This window comes from Procambarus clarkii, chromosome 62, assembly GCF_040958095.1.
Source record: "Procambarus clarkii isolate CNS0578487 chromosome 62, FALCON_Pclarkii_2.0, whole genome shotgun sequence".
NCBI lineage: Eukaryota > Metazoa > Arthropoda > Malacostraca > Decapoda > Cambaridae > Procambarus > Procambarus clarkii.
This window is the reverse complement of record NC_091211.1, coordinates 30,662,697-30,684,008: the sequence shown is the minus strand read 5'-3', so window position 1 is coordinate 30,684,008 and position 21,312 is coordinate 30,662,697. Positions and strand designations below refer to the sequence as shown.

The following is a 21,312-nucleotide window of genomic DNA, read 5'->3' as shown; positions in this document are numbered from 1 at the left end:
TGGTGGATCGGGAGCATGGAGCACTTTTAGCCAACATCGCCAGAGTCATGCTAGCGGTACGTTTTACTCTCAACTTTTGGGATCAATCATTCTGGGTCACGTAAGGTTGTCTTGGGTTGTTTAGGGTTATGTAGACTGTCATGAGCTTATAAATGGGTACATGTTCAGTTGAGTCAGGGTTACCCTACTTAAACACCAAGTAAAATACCTAGCACTTCCACAAATACCACATCTTTCATATTTTCCAACATAAAACATACCAAAACACTCAATACAAACAAAATCCACTTTATAACTGGTCTCTTAAATGAGGTAAATGCAGTGTTTACAGCTTTAACTGAAACTCGCATTAAGGACTATTATGACAGTGAAATATGGATATTGGAGTACAATCTTTTCAGATGTGTCAGGAAACACAGGCTCCAGGTTGAGGTCAGCCCTGTACATCAAAGACATCCTTATCCGCACAGAGCTGCTAAACACCACAAACGATATGGTGGAAGTGCTGATAACCAAAACAGAAATTCTAAATGTGGTGATTGTCCTTGTATATAAATCACCTGATGCAAATCCTCAGCAGTTTAAAAACCAACTTATAAAAATAGAATACTGCTTAGAAAACCTCGCAAACCCTGTGCTTAACATAATCGTGCTTGGTGATTTAAACTTAAGACATCTAAAATGGAAAAATGTGGCAAAAATTAAAGCAGAGAAAATCCCAGGAAACAGTCTGAATGAACAGTTACACACAAATGACCTCTTGCAGATGTGTGACAGATTTGCTTTAAACCAGCAAATAGTAGTGCCAACTAGGAAAGAAAACGTCCTAGACCCTATTTTTACAAAACAACGATGAGCTGATTAGAGACATAATGATTACAACTACTTGTTACTCAGATCACAACCTCATCGTAGTTCAGTCGAGCATAGGCAGTAGACCTGTGCAGCCAATCTCAAATCCCAGAGGAGGAGAATTCAGCAAATCCAATTTTAATATCAAACTGATTAACTGGGAATGAATAAATCAAGACCTATCAGAACTATGCTGGGAAGAACAACTACATAATGTGGACTTGAACCAGTGCTTTGAGAAAATAAGCACAGAGAAAAAGATGCAAACTGGATCGAGAACGGCACTCTCTCTATAGGCAAAGAAAACAAATGGCAGAACGTTTCAAATCCTCCACTCTATCCCAACAACGACGAGGAAGGCTATGTAGGCAAATAGATATGATCAACCTGAAGTTGAAGCATATAAAATCCAAGAGAGGCAAAGGGAGCGAAACGTTATAAGTAAAATTTAGAGGAACCCGAAATACTTTTTCTTATATGCAAAAACTAGAACAAAAACTGCATCCAGCATTTGGCCATTGTGCAAGAATGATGGAACTTTCACAGATGACACCAAAGAAATGAGTGAAATACTGAGGCTTCAGTACCTTTCTGTTTTCAGTGAACCCTTGACCACATTGAAGATCGATGATCCAAATGAATATGATGCCAACATCGAACAACATATCAGATGTTACCCTAATCCGACTGGACTTTGAAGGAGCCTTAGACAGCATGCCCATGCACTCTGCACCAGATCCAGACTCGTGGAATTCTAATTCATGAAGTGCAAAACACCATTATCACAGGCCCTAAACATCTTTTGGAGATGGAGCCTAGATACTAGCGTTATCCCTGACATACTTAAAAGATCGCACCACTTCAAAAGGGAGGTAGTAAAGCAGATGCAAAAAATTATAGACCAATATCTCTAACCTACCTTGCACATCATAAAAAATCTTTGAAAGAGTGCTAAGAAGTAAGATTACAAATCACATGAATCACAACATCTACATGACCCTGGACAACACGAGTTCAGAATAGGAAGCTCTTGCCTCTCACATTTGCTAGATCACTATGACATGGCCCTAGGTGCCATGGAAGACAAGCAAATTGCAGATGTAATATATACAGACTTTGCATAAGCTTTCAATAAATGTGACCATGGTGTTATTGCGCACAAAATGCATACAACAGGAATTGCTAGCAAAGTAGGAAGATGGATCTTCAACTTTCTAATGAACAGAACACAGTGTAATAGTCAACACAGTAAATTCCAGACCATCTACTGTGAAAAGCTCAGTCCCCCAAGGTACAGTACTGTACGTGCTCCGGTACTTTTTCTCATCCTAATATCACAGACAAGAATACAAACTACAGCACTGTATCATTTGCAGATGACACCAAGATTTTCATGCGAGTAGACAATATAGAGGACACGGTAAACCTCTAATCAGATGTAAATCGGGTCTTTCAATGGGCCACAGATAATACATTTAATGAAAATAAGTTCCAGCTCTTGCACTATGGAAAAAATTTAAATTTAAAAACAGAAACCATACATAAAATGGATTCAAATCACACTACAGAACGAAAAAACAACGTAAAGGATCTAGGAGTAATCATGTCAGAAGACCTTACCTTTACAGAACATCATAAAGTAGCTGTCACGGCTGCAAGAAAAATGACAGGTTGGATAACAAGGCCCTCCAAACCAGGGGATGCCACACCAATGATTTTGATACTTTTCAAAACACTAGTGTTTTCTAGGGTGGAATATTGTTGCACTTTAACAGTCCCATTCAGAGTCAGGGAAATTGCTGACCTATAGCGTGCAAAGATCCTTTACCGCTAGAATCCACTATATAAGTCATCTTAATTATTGAGACCGAGTTCCAAATCTGTATTCTCTAAGAGTGCAAGCGAGATACATAATATTCTACATGTGGAAGATATTAGAGGGACTGGTTCCAAATCTGAACACAGAAATAACATCACATGAGACCAGTAGGTATTGCAGGATGTGCAAAATACTGCTGTTGAAAAGCAGAGGTGCAATAGGTACATTGAGGGAGAACTCTTATCAACATTAGGGGCCCAAGATTTTTCAACACTCCTGCTACATGTAAGGAGCATAACTGGCCGGTCTCTCTCAGTGTTCAAGAGAAAACTACAAACAACTCCAAACAATACCTAATCAACCCAGGCTGTAATTCATACATCAGGCTGCAAGCAGCCGTATCCAACAGCTTGGTTGACCAGACAACCAATCGGAAGGCCTGGTCAGAGACCGGGCTGCAGGGCTGTTGATCACTGGAAGCTACAAAAGGTAGACACAAGGTAGGTAAATACCACGAGAAGATGTAAATATCTTATGAGGTCTGGGATATTTGAAAGTACTGTAGCTCAAGTGCTACAATGCCTTGCCTAGATAATTTATGTAATAGGTGCAGGAGTTGAAAGATGAAGGAGGACCAATGTAAGAAGATAATCACTGCCAATAGAGGAAATTGTAGTTGTTGGTACTGTAACTCTGGGGATGTTATTAGGACAGGAAAAATTGGATGTTTGTGTATTATCTTGGGGGTAATGTAGTTTATAATACAGACAAGATCTTTAACAGTAATGAGACATGATCTGTTACTTTCCTCAAGGCAGAGGGAAATATTGCTGGTTAATGTAGAAGTTAGAAATTGTTTGCTAATTATGGCATTGTTATAGAATTACAATCATAGAAGGGATTAGTCATGTGTAGCTTACAGTTTAGAAGAGTAGTTGGCAATTAATATATGTCCAGGGCAATTGGTGTTAGCTGAAATTATAATTTCTATAGTGCAGTTTGGGAGTTTTCCGAGGATTGGTTTTCCAAGTATTTAGGGTTACGTGAAAATCTGGGGTATTGAGAGACAAATTTCAATTGCTGCTTCAACCCAAACAGACCAGCTTCCAACATCACCTGCAACCGAAACCATGCCACTTCCACCCCCCCCCCTCCCCTGAGGCAGACCCAACACCAGTTTCAGCAACACCAGTTACCCAGGCATCAACTTCCACACAGTCCACCTCCATCCTAGACCAGTCAACCCAACAACCAATGGAAACCTCAACACCTTCCGTCAACAGGCGGGTGATACAGGCGAAAAGGAAAGCAAAACGCCAACAAGTAGAATCGGATTCAGAATCAGAATCTGATCCACAACCAGAGGAACCAATTGATCCAGCCAATATGGCAAAGATCATTACATACGTAGCACCAGACTTTGATCCAAACCCAAGCAGGTCAAGCAAGAAAAAACCCTACTTTAGCATCTTCCTTCATGATGACGACATTTTCAATGGTAACAGCAGCACAAGAATAGTCATTGCCTTAGAATGCAACCGGCTCATCGAAGCCTTCACAGGCAACTCTGCCTTTCCTCACCCTATCTTTGTCCACCAGGAGACCGTGGAACAATATGTAGACCTCACTTCCCTGAAGAGAGAATACATCGACCCAAAATTCAATTTCAAGAAAGGACAAATGCCTTTCTTGGACAAATACAAAGACCCGATAAGAACTCCAATACCACCGCTGTCATTTGGAAAGTACATGCAAATACCTCCCTGCCAAGGTGCCACCAAGCAACAGTGAACTTACCTCTCACCATCTCAATAGGGAAGACGACACCTCCAAGCCAGACAAAACACCTCAAGTGAACCAGGATGACATGACACCGCCTCACCACTAGCCTCCTGCCGAATAAGAAGAACTCAAGCTACAGGCTTAGGCCGAAAAAACATCTACAATCCGCGGTGGAAAGGCTACCAAACTTTCAAGCCTCTCTCCACATCTAGATCCTCTTCCAAGAATTTCATCGCCCCATCCTTCTTCCTCCCACATCCTCTCCAAGTTATTTGGACATCAAAGCTAAAAAAAAAAAGAAAAAAATGTTAAATAATGGATTACAGGTAAACTGAAGTTATAAATGGTGCTAGGATTGTTTTAAATGCTTGGGTTTTATATCATATATCATGTCATATCTTAGGTTTTATATGGAAAGAGTTTTACGAAGGACTGTGATTACATAGGGGCGTACAATTTATGTGAGATGGGTTATATGAAAGCACTTGGATTTTGCTTTGGACAGGTATGCCATGGGAATACATTACATTAGGTGAATTAGGTTACATAAAGGTCTCATATTATGTGGGGGAAAAGGGGTTGCATATATAGCTGGAGTTACAAGAAGCACCAAGTTGCTGTATACAAAATATAGGGTCATAAGGGGCTGAGGCTATACAACAGACTGGAATTAGTTGTGGTATTGGATTCTCGGTGACTCCAGAGACTAGAGCTGCACAAGAGATTGTGGCTATCCAAGGGACTTCTATTTTAATTTGCCTGTTGTCACATATTTCTTCAAAAGTACAATACAAGTCCCTTAGGTCTCCACAGTCTCTCGTGCAACTCCAGTCACTTGAGTCCTGGAGTCATTTTGTGAATCCAATCCCTTAAATAATTCAAATTGTATTAGTTGGCTTTGTTCTTGACTCGCAATCAGGAAACTGTGATTTGATTCTGAGACAGGACAGAAATGGTTGAGCACGTTTCTTTCAACTAGTGTGTGTGTTCACCTTGCAGTAAATAGGTACCCAGGAGTTAGGCAACTATTGTGGGGGTTGCATCCCTGGGAAGGATCAGTAGTTCAACCTTAGGGGGACATCAATACAAGCCTAAAGTATGCATGTACATATGTATATACCCAGTACATGCATGCATGTAGGCTTTGTCCCAACAAAACTAGTTAATTTTGCATACAGTAACCCCATGTGTCTTGTACCCCGAGCTAATTATTTTATGCAGGAATAGTTATATGTGTGATATGGTTTGGATTTCTAATTTGTTGACTTTATAACTAGCATGTTCGAAAGTACTTATGGAGATATTTTAGGCAATTTTTTTTTTTTAACTTTTAGGAACAAAAACTAGTTATTCATATTTAATATAGACTTAAACCATCTCACAGTTAACAACAGACCTTCCTGTAACCTCAGGTCGTCATGTAACCTATACCTTGCATAACACTAGTGATTAGTCACTTGTATAATCCCATTTTTTAACAATAAATGTAAACAAAGGGGGTAAAAGTGAATTAATTTTGTTTAGGGGATAAAGGGCGAGTTACACCCAGGATACTCTACACAGTGTGATGATTTTTTGTTTATCATAGCACCTGAGGTGCTGTGATGGTACTGTAATTGGTAATCAAACAAGTTAATTCTTGATAATTGACTTTTCAGCTCAAAGTGTCTGGCAGCAACCTGACGTCAGTTTGCAAGCTGGTGTTTAAGGTGACCCGCCATGACACTAATGATGCCCTCTTCCTGGAAGGAAACCTTCTTGACCTGCTGCTGGAGGCCGTGGCTTGTGTACCACCCCTTGACCAGCCTGAAGCCTGTGTCTATGGCTACGGTGCCCTCAAATTCCTCACAATGAACTCCCAGCTCGTCTCCAGGTTACTCAACAGGGGAATCTTGGAGCTTCTTGTCCTGCATATGAAACTGATTGTTAGCCATGTGAGTAATTGGGCTAAGGTGGAAGGCAGAAAGCTAAAAGATACACTGGGAAAAAGAAGAGATGAGAAGATAGGAAAATAAGTGGCAATAGTGACCCTTGGTTTAAATATGTAATAGGAAAGATTCAGTTGACTAGAAAGACTAAGTGAGAGAGAGCAAGAAAAAGTGATAGGTTAAATGAGATGGAGAGATAATGAATAAAAGTGACAGCTTGGCTGGTGAAAGGAGTTTCTAGTTTTTTGTATATAGCTGCATGCATGCATATAATAAAATTGTATCTATAAATTATTTCTAGTGTGAATTACAACTTATAAAAGTAAATCATTAGGACTTTAACCAACATGTACATTGAAGGTAATTTGTCTTGGCCTAGTAGATAAAATGGCATATTGAAGACTTCGCTGTTATTTATGGGGACCTATTAGCCTCCACAGCTTCACTTTCATCTAATACTTTGTACATAATTACAATAGCATTTATATCCTATTTTTATTTTCTCTACTGAATGTTTCAGTACTAGTACAAACATAAACTGTCTCTTCTTAACCCACCAACCAGTTTATCGGTTATTGTGCTTGCATCATTCACTACACTCGGAAAAATTCTTAAATCGGAGAATTTAAATTCTCTGGAATTGACAAGGTAGACAAGGATGGCTTATTTAACACAGGTAGTACACACACGAGGGGACACAGGTAGAAGCTAAGTACCCAAATGAGCCATAGAGACATTCAAAAAAACTTTTTCAGTAGTTAGTAAATGGAATGCACTAGGAAGTGATGTGGTGGAGGCTGACTCTATACATAGTTTCAAATGTAGGTATGATGGAGCTTGAGAAGCTCTGGAATCTGTACACCAGTAGATTTATGGTTGAGAGGCGGGACCAAAGAGCCAAAGCTTAACCCCCGCAAGCACAACTAGGCGAGTACACCTGTTTTACCTATTGTGCCACATATTTTATTCCATTCACCACCTGGTCCTTCTGCCACAGCAACAAGAGACTGGAAGTGTGCCAGAACAGACCCACTATGCCTTGGTGCAGCTGACAGGGACACTTCGCCATGTAAGCAGCTGTGAGAGGACATTTCCACTCCTGCTGGTGACCGGTGCTGTTCCTCAAGTGTGTGCCCTCCTTGACCACTTCTCTCATGACCAGGATGTCACTGCCAACGTCGTCAGGATACTTAGGTGCATAAAGGAATTTTTAAAGAGGAGTTGTGATTCAGTTCTTTTGTGTAGGGTGCATTGAAAGATTCCTGGTATATGAGTTGATACTATGGTGTAAAATGCACTGAAGGGTCTCATTTTGGTAACTTGTGGACTAACATTGTGGTACAGTGTGTATTAATTTAATGCGGTGGTGCTTTGTGAATTGCTGAGCATAGCATAGTGTGTGTTGAAGGGATTCCTGGTGGTATGAAGCAAATTGATGTTGTGGTGTTGGCCTAGTGTGCAATGAACCCATTTTGTCATTCTGTGATCCTGTGGAAGGGTTCAAAGACTATTATTAGAATTCTGAATTACTGCTTGGAATTCTCCATTCCATTGTCTAGATATAGTTTTGTCATAAATTGTTATCTCTCATGCTTGAATTTTTATGTTCATTTACAAATTCCTCATACCTGAGGTTCTTGCAAAGGTTCAAGTAAGTGTCATAATTTTCATATGACTTACCAGAGTAGTTTGGTTTATCTTTTAGTCACTTAAAATGTTTCATACCAGAAGAACTTTAATCTAAATAAATGCCTCCCACTTCCCACTGGCTAAGGAGCCATACTCCTGATGGGGTCAACACCGTCTTCTCCTCCTCTTGCATTGTAAAAGAAAATGGTATTATTTGAAAAGCAAATTACAGATAATTGTTGTGTGTAGTATTGTACAGAACAACATTAATTTTTTTTCTCAAAATTTATGTACAGTATAGATTTATCTTTAAGAAAAGTCCAAAATAATATACCTGTATAACAGCAAACCAGGCGGTGAATATAAACCAGTGTAGTGAGACTTAATTACTAAATGGAATAGCATTGAATTTTGTAACTGCTGAACTTAATTCCATCTGTTAAATATTGTTATATTTCATGATAAAGAGTATTGACAGGTACACTAAGGCTTGTAAAATAATATTTAACTTTACTGTAAAAGTAACATTACTAGTACCTGCAGCAATTAAAAGAAGCATGAAAAAATTAAGCTTGAGGTGCATTAGATTTTGATAATAAAGGAAATGACACGAGGCCTTTTGGATCATATCCACTTTACTCTTCACCTTTACAGTGAATGTAAATTTAAGCTTTCTTAATCTCTTTGATAAAGGAAGTTCCTAATGCCCAAAATTAGTTTGACCATCCGTCTCTGCACACTTTCAAGGAAATTACACTTGTTTTATTGTATGGTTCACAAAACTGAACTGCATAATCTAAAGGGGTCCTGACAAGGGAAATAATAACATTAGATGCTTTAATACTAATGTTTTTATATATGAATCCAAGTATCCCTAAACTTTTGTTCCTTAAAATGCCTCGTTAAAAAAAAAAAAATAAGTGCATCGTTTACAGCATCATCTCCACCCACGAGGAGTGCTGTGCTGCTGCCGCTGCCCACCCTGCCACTCTACCTGCTGCGGTGGCTGCCCTTCGCCGCCATGCCACATCCCCAGCCATAGTGGTGAGGTTGGCTTATGCCCTTGGCAACATGATGGCCAACTCTGATGATGCTAGATGGAAGGTAAGAGAGAGAAATGTAGTAATAGATGGTCACAGTAACACTGATCTACAGTAGAAATGGTAATGACATATTTGAGAAAGGATAGTCAGAAAATTATATACATATATATCAGTGTTTTTTTTATATCATTAATACAAGAGATGTTTTAATTCATAAAATATAAACAAATTGGATTAACAAAATAAAGTAAAGGAACCAGTCAGCCAACTACCATATGTATATACAGTATACTTGTACCATACATTTTACAATTTGCCCCACCATGAGTAACTACTCTGTATGGATGTCCTTAACAAATAAATCCTTGTCCCACTTAGCTGTTCAGCGAAGATGGGTTCACAGAGACGCTGCTGGATCTATTAATGGAGTACCTGCGACGCGATCGCCACCACCAGGCTGAAGAGATCATAGATAATCTCACCCCTGCTAGTGGGACCCCGGAGGATGTCATGGTCAAGGTTTGTATTCTGTGGCTTTAACAATGGCTGTTATTTAATTTCACTAATGGTGTTAGGGTCAAAGTCTGTGCCCTGAGATCCTGTTGATGGCTCCATTGTTTAGTACCTCTGATTTAGTTTCTTTGACTCTGATATTTATGATTGTATAGTCCTTGCTATTTGGTTATCTATTGCTGCAGCTATTCCCATCAAAGTTCATTGATGTCATTCTCTTCATTAAATGCATGCTTATTTTACCTGTACCATAGCTGGTTAATAACTTCTACTAACACAATTTTGCCTTTGCTGATACTACTTCCATGGTAAACGATTAAAATGGTGAAAATAATGATTGGGTGGCTGCACAGAGCACAAAGTGCTGACATTAATGTAGAGAAGCACCAAGTTGAGAACAGTTTACTAAAGATGAGGTTTTGAATGCAAGTCTAAAGGTTTTATTAAAGTTTACATTTTATAACGTTACATTTGATGAAGACTTTATAGGCATAACTTAATCTTAAATTGAGCTTTATTTAAGATAATAATGTTTAATAATAATGGCAATAGTGATAAAAACCAGAAACTTGTGCACATGGTGAGCTACTTTTGTTCGCATCACATTACAGTCAATTGCAACAATTGCAAAATTGACTATTTTCTGACCAACAGCTGATCCGGGTACTGGCCAATGTATCGGTGCATGCACGTGTGGGGCCCGTGCTGGCTCGTTCGAGAACTTGTCTCTCGCTGCTGATCTCCGTGCTCCAACACAAGGCTGTAGATGAGAGTGAGGAGCTCGTGTTGTCGGCCCTTGCTACCCTCAATAATCTGACCTTCTACACTCGTGACCAGCCCATCTCTGCCTTGCACACACAGCTAGCAGAGTGTAAGAAAGAGAGGGAGTGAGAGTGGGGTTGTATAAATATAAAGCAATGTATATTTGTTAGAACAGAGCTAATACCTTCTATCATAGTACACATAAGAAACTTAGTCTCCATAAATTATTGATGAGCCCAACTCGGCTCTCTACACACACAGTTAAGTTGAAAGTTTTGGAAAAGGAAAGAACAGGCAGTGAAGAAGGGGAAATACACAGGTAGATGAATAGAGAAATGAGCAAAGGAGCTTGAAAGATAAAGGATGAAGTAGGTGATTTGGGGGGGTGGGGGAGGGGGCAAGTAAGAGGTACTTTGAAGCAATATTACAGGATACTGAGAATGGTAATAAAATGAGGAGGAAGTAATATGGAATCAATTCTTCTAATCTTAGTGTGACAAAAAGCAATTCATGAAAATACTTGGGGGGCTGTTTGTGCCAAATGACTGCGGAGCTACGTGCTACAGACACTGGCCTCACAAGGTGTTCGTTGCAGGTCTGTGCGAGATGCTGCCCATGGACCACGTAGAAGGACTAGTGGAGACCATCCGTGTGTTTGGCAACCTCACACACTTTAGGGACATCAGAGACATACTCACCAAGCGTGCTGGTAAGTTTGTGCCTTCAGACACAAGAGCTAGTGTTCAAATTTGTCCTGAATTATTTAAAATACTTAACATAAAATAACATTAGGTTGTAAAAAATTTTTTTTGTATATATTTACTTTGTCAGAAAGCCACTGATAGGCATAGTCTTTTGGCCAAGACTTGTGGCTAACAAACTATTTGAGATATAAACTGATATTTTGCAGTAATTTGAAGTAAAAAATATAATAAGTTCAGCCCGTGCTCTAAACAAAGACTCCAAAGTCCATTCCATGCACCCACCAAACCCCGTTTATGAATGTATAACGATTTACACACGACTCACGACTGATGACGTCCGAACACTTCCGGAACAAGTGCTTCGCTGACGACTTTTGTTCGAACTACAACGCTGTAAATGCTTCACCCATGTACGTACTGGAAATACAAATAATCGCCAACAGAACCTAAACACCTAACCTAACCTATGCCTATATATGCACAATATGCTAATATATTATAATATATATAATTTATATTTGAGAAAAGTTCTGTTTTGAATGAACAGAATGTTAAAATTGATAAATGCGTCTTTGGGGTTGATAGATAGAATGAGGATAGAATGGACTTGGTCCGAGGATGGGTTGAGTGAGTTTTAAATTAAAGCTAGTGGGTATATTATAGGTAATAATTTAAAATTATATTGGTTATAAAAGTTAAATTTGTGTAATACAGTACCTGTAATAAGTAAAGTACAATAATGGCACAATGTACCTTCAGATGGTTTATTGTTCTTTAATACTGTAATGCAGGTACAGTAGCAATTCTTTACATGATTAGTGAGTTGGCTTTTATAGGGCTTTTATTTGCATGGTGTGCTGCATACATTTAGTTGGACTTCAGAGGGGGGGGGGGGGGGGGGAATATATTTATTTCTTGCATGATATTCATGAATTCTATTACAGTATATCTATCTAGGAATAGTTTGAATTTAGGGTTAACGTTGAGGTATTGGCCTTGCAAGTGTAAAGAGCACAGGAGAATGTATGGGTGGATGTGTTCGTCATGTTCAGAGGGACTGTATGTTGTCTGAATACATGATGGATGACAATGGGTTTTTAGGTGATTGATCAAGCCTCGTCCACAGATACCATAGGGCAAAATTTTTAAGTGAAATAATGTGAGAAGAGCAAAATATGGCAAATAAAATGCCAACTAATTTTAGATACTTTCTTGGCTGTGTTAAGACTAAAGGAGATGAAAGTACAGTAGTGTCATTAGTACCTGGAATAGGTTAGATGGCTAAATGTATTTGGCAAGTCATTGATATACAGTACTGTATGCAATATATGAAATACAAGAGGTCCTGTTATGCTGCCTGTAGTAGACAACCTCCCCAACTTTTACTTTGATGACTATATCGAGATATGATTGAATATAATTGACAGAGTTGCCTTGAATTTCAGTGCTGAAGGTAGTATACGTTGTGATTAATGGTATCGAATGCCATACTTCAATTCCCATTTGGTCTCTTTATCAAATTATGTTGTATATTGCATGCCATAAGTGAACTTATGGCATCATTTGTATTCTTGTGGCTTCTTTAGCCAGATTGGATGGTGGAGTATAATATGTAGAGCTTCACAAGGTAGAAATACAACTCCTTGTGTATAATATTTTCAAATATTCTTTATAGTATTGTATTGGTAGATTTCATATCAGTATGTACTTATTTGTCAGCAGTACCACTGACTTTGTGCAGAAGAGTTACTTTTTATCTTTGTAGTGTACCGGGAAATATTTGAGATTGATTAGAGATTCTTTTGAGAGTTGGGGAGATATTCATTAGAATAATTAGCAATAGGTATATTAAATTAGGAATAGCTTTTAGTGAGACATGTAATAAACAATTTAGTCTGGAATATTTCTGGCAAGGTTATCCCAAATTGATTTAAAGAATTTATTTAACTCTGATACATTTTCTTAACGAGACGCTAGTATAATACTGCCGTTTGTTTGATTTGTTATGATTTTTTTTTAATTTCCCTAGAATGTTAGAGAAGGGTTTTTCTGTTTCTTTTTATTTATTTTAAATCTGTTTAAAAGTAGGATAGTGTCTCTGATTATATCGCTGGAGGTTGCAGTATACATTAATACTATACAATACAATACTGTTATTAAATTTTACAGCGTTTTGCTTATTTTTCATTTCAAATACATTTTCCTCTTAAAAACCCAGAGATAGTGCTGTGTGAAAAGGTCATAGCATCTAAGTGAAGTTTACAAAAGTGAAATGTTAGATTAACTATTAAAGACGTCTTGGCTAGTTAATGAAAGTCTGTTTTGCTAAATGTATAGGAATTCTGCCTCCTTTCTTACCTAGTATATGTTTGAATAAGCGTTCGACTGAACTTAGCATTTTACTTTTTTGCCATGTACAGTATTGGAAGTTTTGGTGGAGATGCTCGACTGTGATTCCCGAGAGTTGGTGTACGTGTGTGCAGGCGTTCTTGTCAACCTTATGTCAGATGCTTCCAGAAGATCAATATTTAAGGATGAAAATGGAGTTTTGAGGTATGTGCCTTCATAACTAGTGCCTAGAAATTTATGAAAATACATGAATGCAATATTTTTTGTACAGAATTGTTTAATTCTCATCTCAAAGGTATACTACTTCCAATGTTGTTTACATACAGTGTATTGCAGTGTTCATTAATGACATTTGTGTTTTACATTTTAATTCTAATAATTGAATCAAAATTCAAGTAAATCTTAATTTTTTTATATCAATCCATTCTTTTACATTTTTAAAGTTTTTCTAAATATTGCTGTAGGGATGCTTTAAGCTTTAAATGGAAATTGAAATCAATGACTAAAGTAAAAATTGATGAAATTTTCATTGTAGAGCAAGTTGTGCCAGCCGGTGGTACAGAGTTTGGTTGCAGTCCTTGGCCAGTTCTGCAACAATGGCTGAGGACTGCAGCTGAAGACTGAAGCAGAGGACTGTACCACTGGTTGAAGTCTTCGGCCAGTGGTGCAGTCCTCTGCTGCAGTCTTTAGTCCCAGTGCCGACAATGAGTCGCAAAAAAATGTGGCAGAAGATATGATGCCAAATCACACACCAAAAGATGAAGAAACTACGACGTTTCGGTCCATCCTGGACAGTTATCAAGTTGTATGCGATGAGGGAGAAGGCATGGGCAATAAATAAGGAAAGAGTGAGGTGGGAAGCATGAAGAAACAGAAGGTAAGAATAGGATGAAGGAAGAAAGGGATAGGAAAGAATAAGAGGGTAAGAAAAAGGGGGGTAGAGTAATGTCAGGTCACGAGTGTTAGGAAGGTTAAAGCATTTGAGTCTGTACTGTGAAAGGGAAGAGTCGACAACAACAAAGCCAGGACTAAGGTTCATGTTCGGTATGTTGTGTATCGGAGCCGATTCGACAAAATGGCATCTGTGAAGAGTAGAATCAGGAAAGATTTTAGAAGAAGACCAATCAAAACAATGATTAGAATCCCTAACATGACAAAAGAGAGCATTGTATCTGTTGACTTAACACTTTTGTGTTCCTTAAGTCTGTCGTTTAAGGAATGCAAAAAGACTTGAGGAATATAAAAGGTTTGATAAGCCTGCAGACACAAACAATGCTCTCTTCTGTCATGTTAGGGACTCGAATCATTCTATTGATTGGTCTTCTAAAATAATCTTTCCTGATAATATTCTTCACACATGCCGCCGTGTTGAATTGGCTCCGATACACAACATACCGAACATGAGCCTTAGTCCTGGCTTTGTTGTTGTTGATTCTTTCCTTTCATAGTACATACTCAAATGCTCTAACCTTCCTAACACTCATGACCTGACATTACTCTACCCCCATTTTTCTTACCCACTTATATTCCTACCTATCCCTTTCTTCCTTCATCCTATTCTTACCTTCTGTTTCTTCATGCTTCCCACCTCACTCTTTCCTTATTTATTGCCCATGCCTTCCTCTCTCCCATCACATACCACTTGATAATTGTCCAGGATGGACCAAAACGTCGTAGTTTCATCATCTTCTGGTGTGGGGTTTGGTCATCCATGACCAGTGTTGGTATACCCAGATTATTGTGGAGAAATTAATTAGTAGGTCTTTCTTAGAAGCCTTTTGAGCGTGTTTAGTAGTTTGAGTGTAGTGAATGGATTTAGGGTGGTGTGGCAGTTGGCACCTTCCAACGGCATTCCTGTGGTGACCCAAAGTAACATTTTGGGACAGTCAGATATTGACACGGGCTTGTGTAGAGCGCAGGAAAGGTGACCAGATGTGGTTTGCAGAATTTTATAAATGCCAATACAAGCAATTAGTGGGGCATCAGTGCAGTACATCAAACAAGGCAGAGGGCCAGGACCCATGGTTGTCTTAACTGGCAAAGCTGAGATTGTTTTGACATGTCCAAACTGGTTGCTCCACACACCCCGTTCTTCCCAGTGCCGTGCAGACGTCCTTGGTGAAGTTGGAAGTAGTTCGTGAGTCGCATGTATGGGTATTATGAGTGACTAACATTGGCTGATAATTTGAGTGTGTGTTAAGGGAAGTCTCTGGAGATAGGTATTTAGGGTTTAGGATGTGACCAGCAAATGCTGGTGTGTATCACAATTTGTGATTAGGCGGTGTTGAGGGCTGGTGTAAATTTGGTATATACAGTATATACTAAATATATAGATTAATGCCTAGCTGTGGTTAGATTATCCCTAGTGTTCCTTGCCAAGCCATTCCTCCTTCATTGTAGGAGGAATGGTACATACTGATATATTAATCATCAGCATACACCAGTCGTCCTACAATGAAGCTACTGGTTTGGCAAGGAACACTAGGGATAATCTAAACACAGCTAGGCATTAATCTATATATTCAATATATACTGTATATACAAAATTTCATAAAATTTACACCAGCCCCCAACACCGCCTAGTCACAAACCGTGATACACACCAGCATCTGCTGGTCACATCCTAAACCTTAAATACCCATCTGCAAAGACTTCCCTTAATACACTCACTCACACTCTCTCTCTCTCAAATTATCAGCCAATGTTAGTCACTCATAAGACTCACAAACTACTTCCAACTTCACCAAGGACGTTTGCACGGCACTGGAAAGAAGGGGGAGTGTGAAGCAACCTGCTTAGACATGTCGAAACAATTTTGACTTTGCCAGTTGAGGCCACCATGGGTCATGGCCCTCTGCCTTGTTTGATGTATTGCACTGATGCCCCACTACTTGGTTGCGTTGGTATTTATTATATTCCTCAAACCACATCCGGTCACGTATCCTGTGCTCTACATAACAAGCCTTTGTCCATGTCTTAGACAGTCCCAAAAGTCACTTCCGGTCACCACCGGAAGTCTCACTCAAATGCTGCCCGAGGGTAGCCACCCAGATGCCCTGAACGACACGTTAACTTGACAGCCGGTGTCCAGGAGGTGCCACCCATCACACCACCCCAAATCCATTCACCGTACTCATAAACTACTTCAACAAGCTCATAAACTGCTTCTGCTGCTAATGCATTTGAGAGAGAACTAAATTCTACACAATAATCTGTGTACAACAGTGCTGCAGTCTTCAGCCCTAGTCCTCAGGTGGTGCTGCGGTAGTCAGTAGGGACATACTGTAGATTTCCACAGAATCCTGTAATAAAATAGAAAATAAACAAATATTTTATGTATCCTTAAGAAATGGGTTATTCACTGTTAACCCTTCCACTGTGCATCTCATCTGGAGGTATAGTTGCAAACTGCGACATTTGGGGAAGTATTAAGGTACAGCGCAAGACTTAAAACTCCCACAAGTACATGGGGGGGGGGGGGACTCGCATCAGCTTTCTCAGGCCTCCAGTATGCAGACACAATTATGGGAGGGAGGGATGGAGGGTCATGAACACTGTTCCTGGATGTAAAGTCCTTTTTAGTGAGTAAGCAACCAAGGGTAGTACATGCAGCATAAGCTAACAGTACTGCTGTCCAGCTTATGACCACAGCATCCCTTAAAAATTACAAAATACACATATAAGTAACTATGGCTATTTTGTGATGATTGATAAAGACTAAGTCAGGATCTTTTATGATACTATGTACAATGTTCAGATATCGGTGAACACAACGTTGTTTATGATGTTCACAGTGCAACGTAGACAGCCATAGCACTCTGCCATTGTTTGGTGCATCTATGCACCAATGTTTTCTTGCTCGTTTAGAACAGCTTAGTGGTTCGTTACGGTGCACAAAACTGTAGATGGTTATATATATTGTGCATGCGTATGCAGTGTAATAACAGGAAAACAGCATGTTTTATTGTTAAAAAAATTTAATATTTAACTCATTAAAATGATCCAAATATGTGTACTAACATTCTTCACATTTTATGACGTATTATTGACAACCCAATACAATATTGTACTTGGAAATAACCATGGTAAAACATTCAGAATACAAAGAAAATGTATATACAGTACATGTATAGAGTATATATATTATTAATGAGTGCTGTTTGAACTTGGTGCAAAATATGCATAATTAGGCTGAACTCTAATAACTGGTTAATAGATTATTACACTTGCCAGAAATGCTAAGTGTTTCATAATGGTGTATGAAAATGTAGATACTGTAGTTATATAGAGTATATGCAGCATAATAACTGCATAAACACTTTTATTGTTCTAAGAACATAATTGTCACTAATAAACACACCATATTTTTTAGCATAGCTGTGCTCCACACATTTTATTATATATAGATAAACTTGACAAATTGCAAGCTATTGAATAATATTACCTCAAGGAAACCAGAGGTTCTCTTGAGATGATTTCGGGGCTTAGCATCCCTGTGGCCCGGTCCTCGACCAGGCCTCCTTTTTGTTACACACTCCTCGGGAAGCAGCCTGTAGCAGCTGTTTAACCCCCAAGTACCTATTTACTGCTAGGTGAACAGAGTCATCAGGGTGAAAGAAACTCTGCCATTTGTTTCTGCCTCCACCAGAGATTGAAACCGGAACCTCAGAACTACGAATCCCGAGCGCTATCCACTCGGCTGTCGGGCCCCCTAAAATAAGTAAAACTATCTTTGTGGCAGCTCCCACCCCATTGATGGGGCTAGGGCAGACTTGTGACAGGCGAGTACCTATTCATTGCTAGACTTCCTCGCTAAATTACAGCCAAAGTATGCCGCATACAATTTTTTTTCCCTGTTATCAGGAAATGCATTTTAACAATATAGTATCAAAAACAAAATTTAATTAATTTTCTATGTGGACCACAGGATTAATAAGCACGCAGCTGGAGGGATAACAAGAAAAATGTGTGCAAGCCCTTTAAACAAATGTTAAATGCAGTATCAGCTGTTCATAACATGTTATCTTCACTTTAATTACACTAACAGGAAGTACTTACATGTTCTTTGTACAGAATGATCGATGTTCTTCAGTACTTTGGCTACGGAGACTGGCAGCTGTGTAGCCTGGCATGTCAGGTGCTCTGGAACTACTGTGCTTCAGCTGCTGATGTTGAGGATACGCTGGGACACAAAGAAACTGAAAAACTCATTTTTGTCTTAGAAGAATTTTTAGGTTAAAGAATTTTCACCATTGTTCTGAAGGAAAAGTTAGCAATTGATAGAGCTCATATTTGTTTATAAACTGTTTTTTAACTGCAATAATTTTCATTGTAATAGAATATTTTGTTATGGATAAGAGGCCTACAAATAATATTACTCTTCTTTCGACAGATGATGCGTCCTACTTTAACAACCCTGAGGTTTTCGGCGAGTGTGATCCAGAAACAAAAGACATTGTCTACCAGCTCTGGGAGGACTTTGCACATGTTGCTACAAAACTGCTGGATCGTATAGAAGAAAATCCTTCAGCACTCCCAGTCATTGGACCCTCATAGTCACTTAATGGTTGTTCTTGTAAATATAAAATAAATATACTGTATATATTCCTGCACTAAATTGTTTTTTAAATTAAGATTAGAAAACTGTTAAATGTTACTATGATTCTGTATACAATATATTTGGTAATTTCAACTGTGGGAAACAATTTTTTATATGTATGCATTACTTATCCAGTAGAAATATAGAATATTATATGTTGTCAGAGAGAGATCACCACAGATGTTTCTTGAAGAATTGGAAATAAAAGTATGTTGGGAAAATCTAGTGTGATATTTGTTATAAAAATGAGACGGCATGTGTTATTTATAAATAATATGAATACAGTAGTAGAATGTGTAGCACACACGGGTCCTGTAGTCCAGTACTCAGTACAGTCTTTTCATAATGGAAAAGGTCGCAGGTTCGATTCCTGTGCATGACTGAGGGATCTGGCACATTTCCTTTCATTTAATGCCTTTGTTCACCTAGAAGTAAACAGGGGTCCCAGGAATTGGGGAAATGCCTTGGGGCTGCATTCTGGATATGAGCATTCATTGGTCTATAGGGACTTTGATAAGCCTAACAGGGTGCCTATCTCTGACAATGAGAAACTGTAGTGTAGAACAATGATGAATATGTACAGTACTAACATAATTAAATTTAAAAACTAATAATTATTGTTTGCTAAAAAATCACTTATATTAAGTGTATGTAAACTAGTTCTAGACCACCACATGCCTGCAAGGTGATTGCATACTCTGTATTAACCTTAAGTTTATTCAGTATTGAAATTAGGCCTAAAGAGGGGGGAAAATTAACATGTGCAAAATGTTTAACTCCAATAATAGAACCTAGGTTTCATACAGAATCTTTTCCCCTGTGCTTTGGTCACTAAACTCTACACCCATGCATTAGAGAACAGTAATCCATATAATGGTGACTTCTGCAGGCCACTCTGACCCTTAAATTTGACAAGCACAGTAAATCCCTATTAATTCAGTCTTTGGTAGTAACCAACAATGATTTGCATGTTGGTCAGTAAAGTAAGACCAGTAACTGGATGGATGACCATATGTACACAGTCTGGCATTTGACATGGAAAATCTCAAGTTCTTTTGCATGTGCCTGAAGTTAAATTCCAAAAAAGGGCTCATGCCAAGCAACTGATAAGTGTTGAGCACAATGAAAGTGTGTTATAATATTTCTAAGATTTTTTTTTGTGAGCAATGCAATGGAATTAAATTCTCATCCCAGTTTTTCTCAAGAAGTGTTTGCTCAAAATATTTGGGTAGCTGACTACAGTGTTCTTAGGCTTATAAGTAATGATTCATGACTGCTCAAATCTTACATATATGATGGTGCCAGTGCCTTGCAGTTTTATTTAATTTCTTCCATAAGGCAAGCAAGTAGAGACAGTCAATCATCAATTATAAAAAAGGAGGGACAGAAGACTATATTGCACACATGAATATAACAACTTGAATTTTTACTTGCATTTGGTCTAAAACTACCACTCCTGTAAGATACTCTACTTTAGCTTGACCTCATTTCCTCTACAACACCCATGTTACGGAGACCTGTGTTGTGCACAAACATGCTCTATAGCCAATGTCTTTTCTGTAACATATCAGGATTATATTTTTTGCCATAGAAAACTATGCTGGTTCGGACACACTTTGGTGATATTGTAGTGTATTAGAGAAATTAGGTAAGGCATCCCTCCCTTCAACGGTGTACAGGAAGACCTTCCCCTCCTACAGGGTATAGGTGAACCTCTCCTGCAGTACACAGGTGCACTTTCCTTGTTTTCATGGTGTATGAACCCAAAGCATATTTTATATACTGTATATAAAGAAAATTGTAGTAAAATTATATAAATGGAATTACTGTAAATCATTTTTTTATAGATAAAAGAAGACATGAATAGAATAGAGGTTGGTTCAGTAATAACTATGTTAGTTGAAGACCCAAAACCAGAAGGAAGTGTGCAGGAGTAGCCTACATGTGAGATGAGCAAATGTGAGGAACTAATATAAATGATCCTAAAGGGTTGACACTAATTTGGAATAGCACTTAACTTTTGTAGATTATATGTTATTGAACAGTTGCGGTGTTTAATATGCTTGCAGTTCGGAGGAAAACAAAAATTATGCCAATACAAAAACCATGGGAATGCTAAATATGTTATCTGTCCTCACACTTGATGCACCACAGTTTTGACACTATCAGCATGAAGTTTTTGGCAATTTAGGGAAATAATAGAACTGCAATATTTCCACCTTCCTAGACTAATGAACATCGGCTGATAGGTTAGTGGGTTACCTAGGTTCGTATACTTCTGGTTAGCCAAACCAGGGTCGAAGTATGAAGATAATTTTACCTCTTTCTATAA

General features: G+C 38.5%; 1 protein-coding gene across 4 annotated transcripts in view; it reads left to right on the top strand.

Moving 5' to 3' along the window:
• LOC123753755 (armadillo repeat-containing protein 2) overlaps window positions 1–20,287 on the top strand; it is a 45,796-nt gene extending 25,509 nt beyond the window's left edge. For 3 of the 4 annotated variants that reach the window (XM_069308435.1, XM_069308437.1, XM_069308438.1), the window contains 10 exons: window positions 1–56; window positions 6,112–6,387; window positions 7,379–7,575; window positions 8,946–9,114; window positions 9,432–9,572; window positions 10,221–10,437; window positions 10,924–11,037; window positions 13,453–13,585; window positions 18,455–18,615; window positions 18,774–20,287. The exon at window positions 1–56 is cut by the window's left edge and continues 123 nt beyond it. In XM_069308435.1, coding sequence (XP_069164536.1) covers window positions 1–56; window positions 6,112–6,387; window positions 7,379–7,575; window positions 8,946–9,114; window positions 9,432–9,572; window positions 10,221–10,437; window positions 10,924–11,037; window positions 13,453–13,585; window positions 18,455–18,615; window positions 18,774–18,937 — 1,628 coding nt within the window. In that variant the 3' untranslated portion in view covers window positions 18,938–20,287. Of the gene's footprint in view, window positions 57–6,111; window positions 6,388–7,378; window positions 7,576–8,945; window positions 9,115–9,431; window positions 9,573–10,220; window positions 10,438–10,923; window positions 11,038–13,452; window positions 13,586–18,454; window positions 18,650–18,773 lie in introns of all 4 variants that reach the window. The other variant, XM_069308436.1, reaches the window with a different exon arrangement.
• Window positions 20,288–21,312: the final 1,025 nt, after the last annotated feature.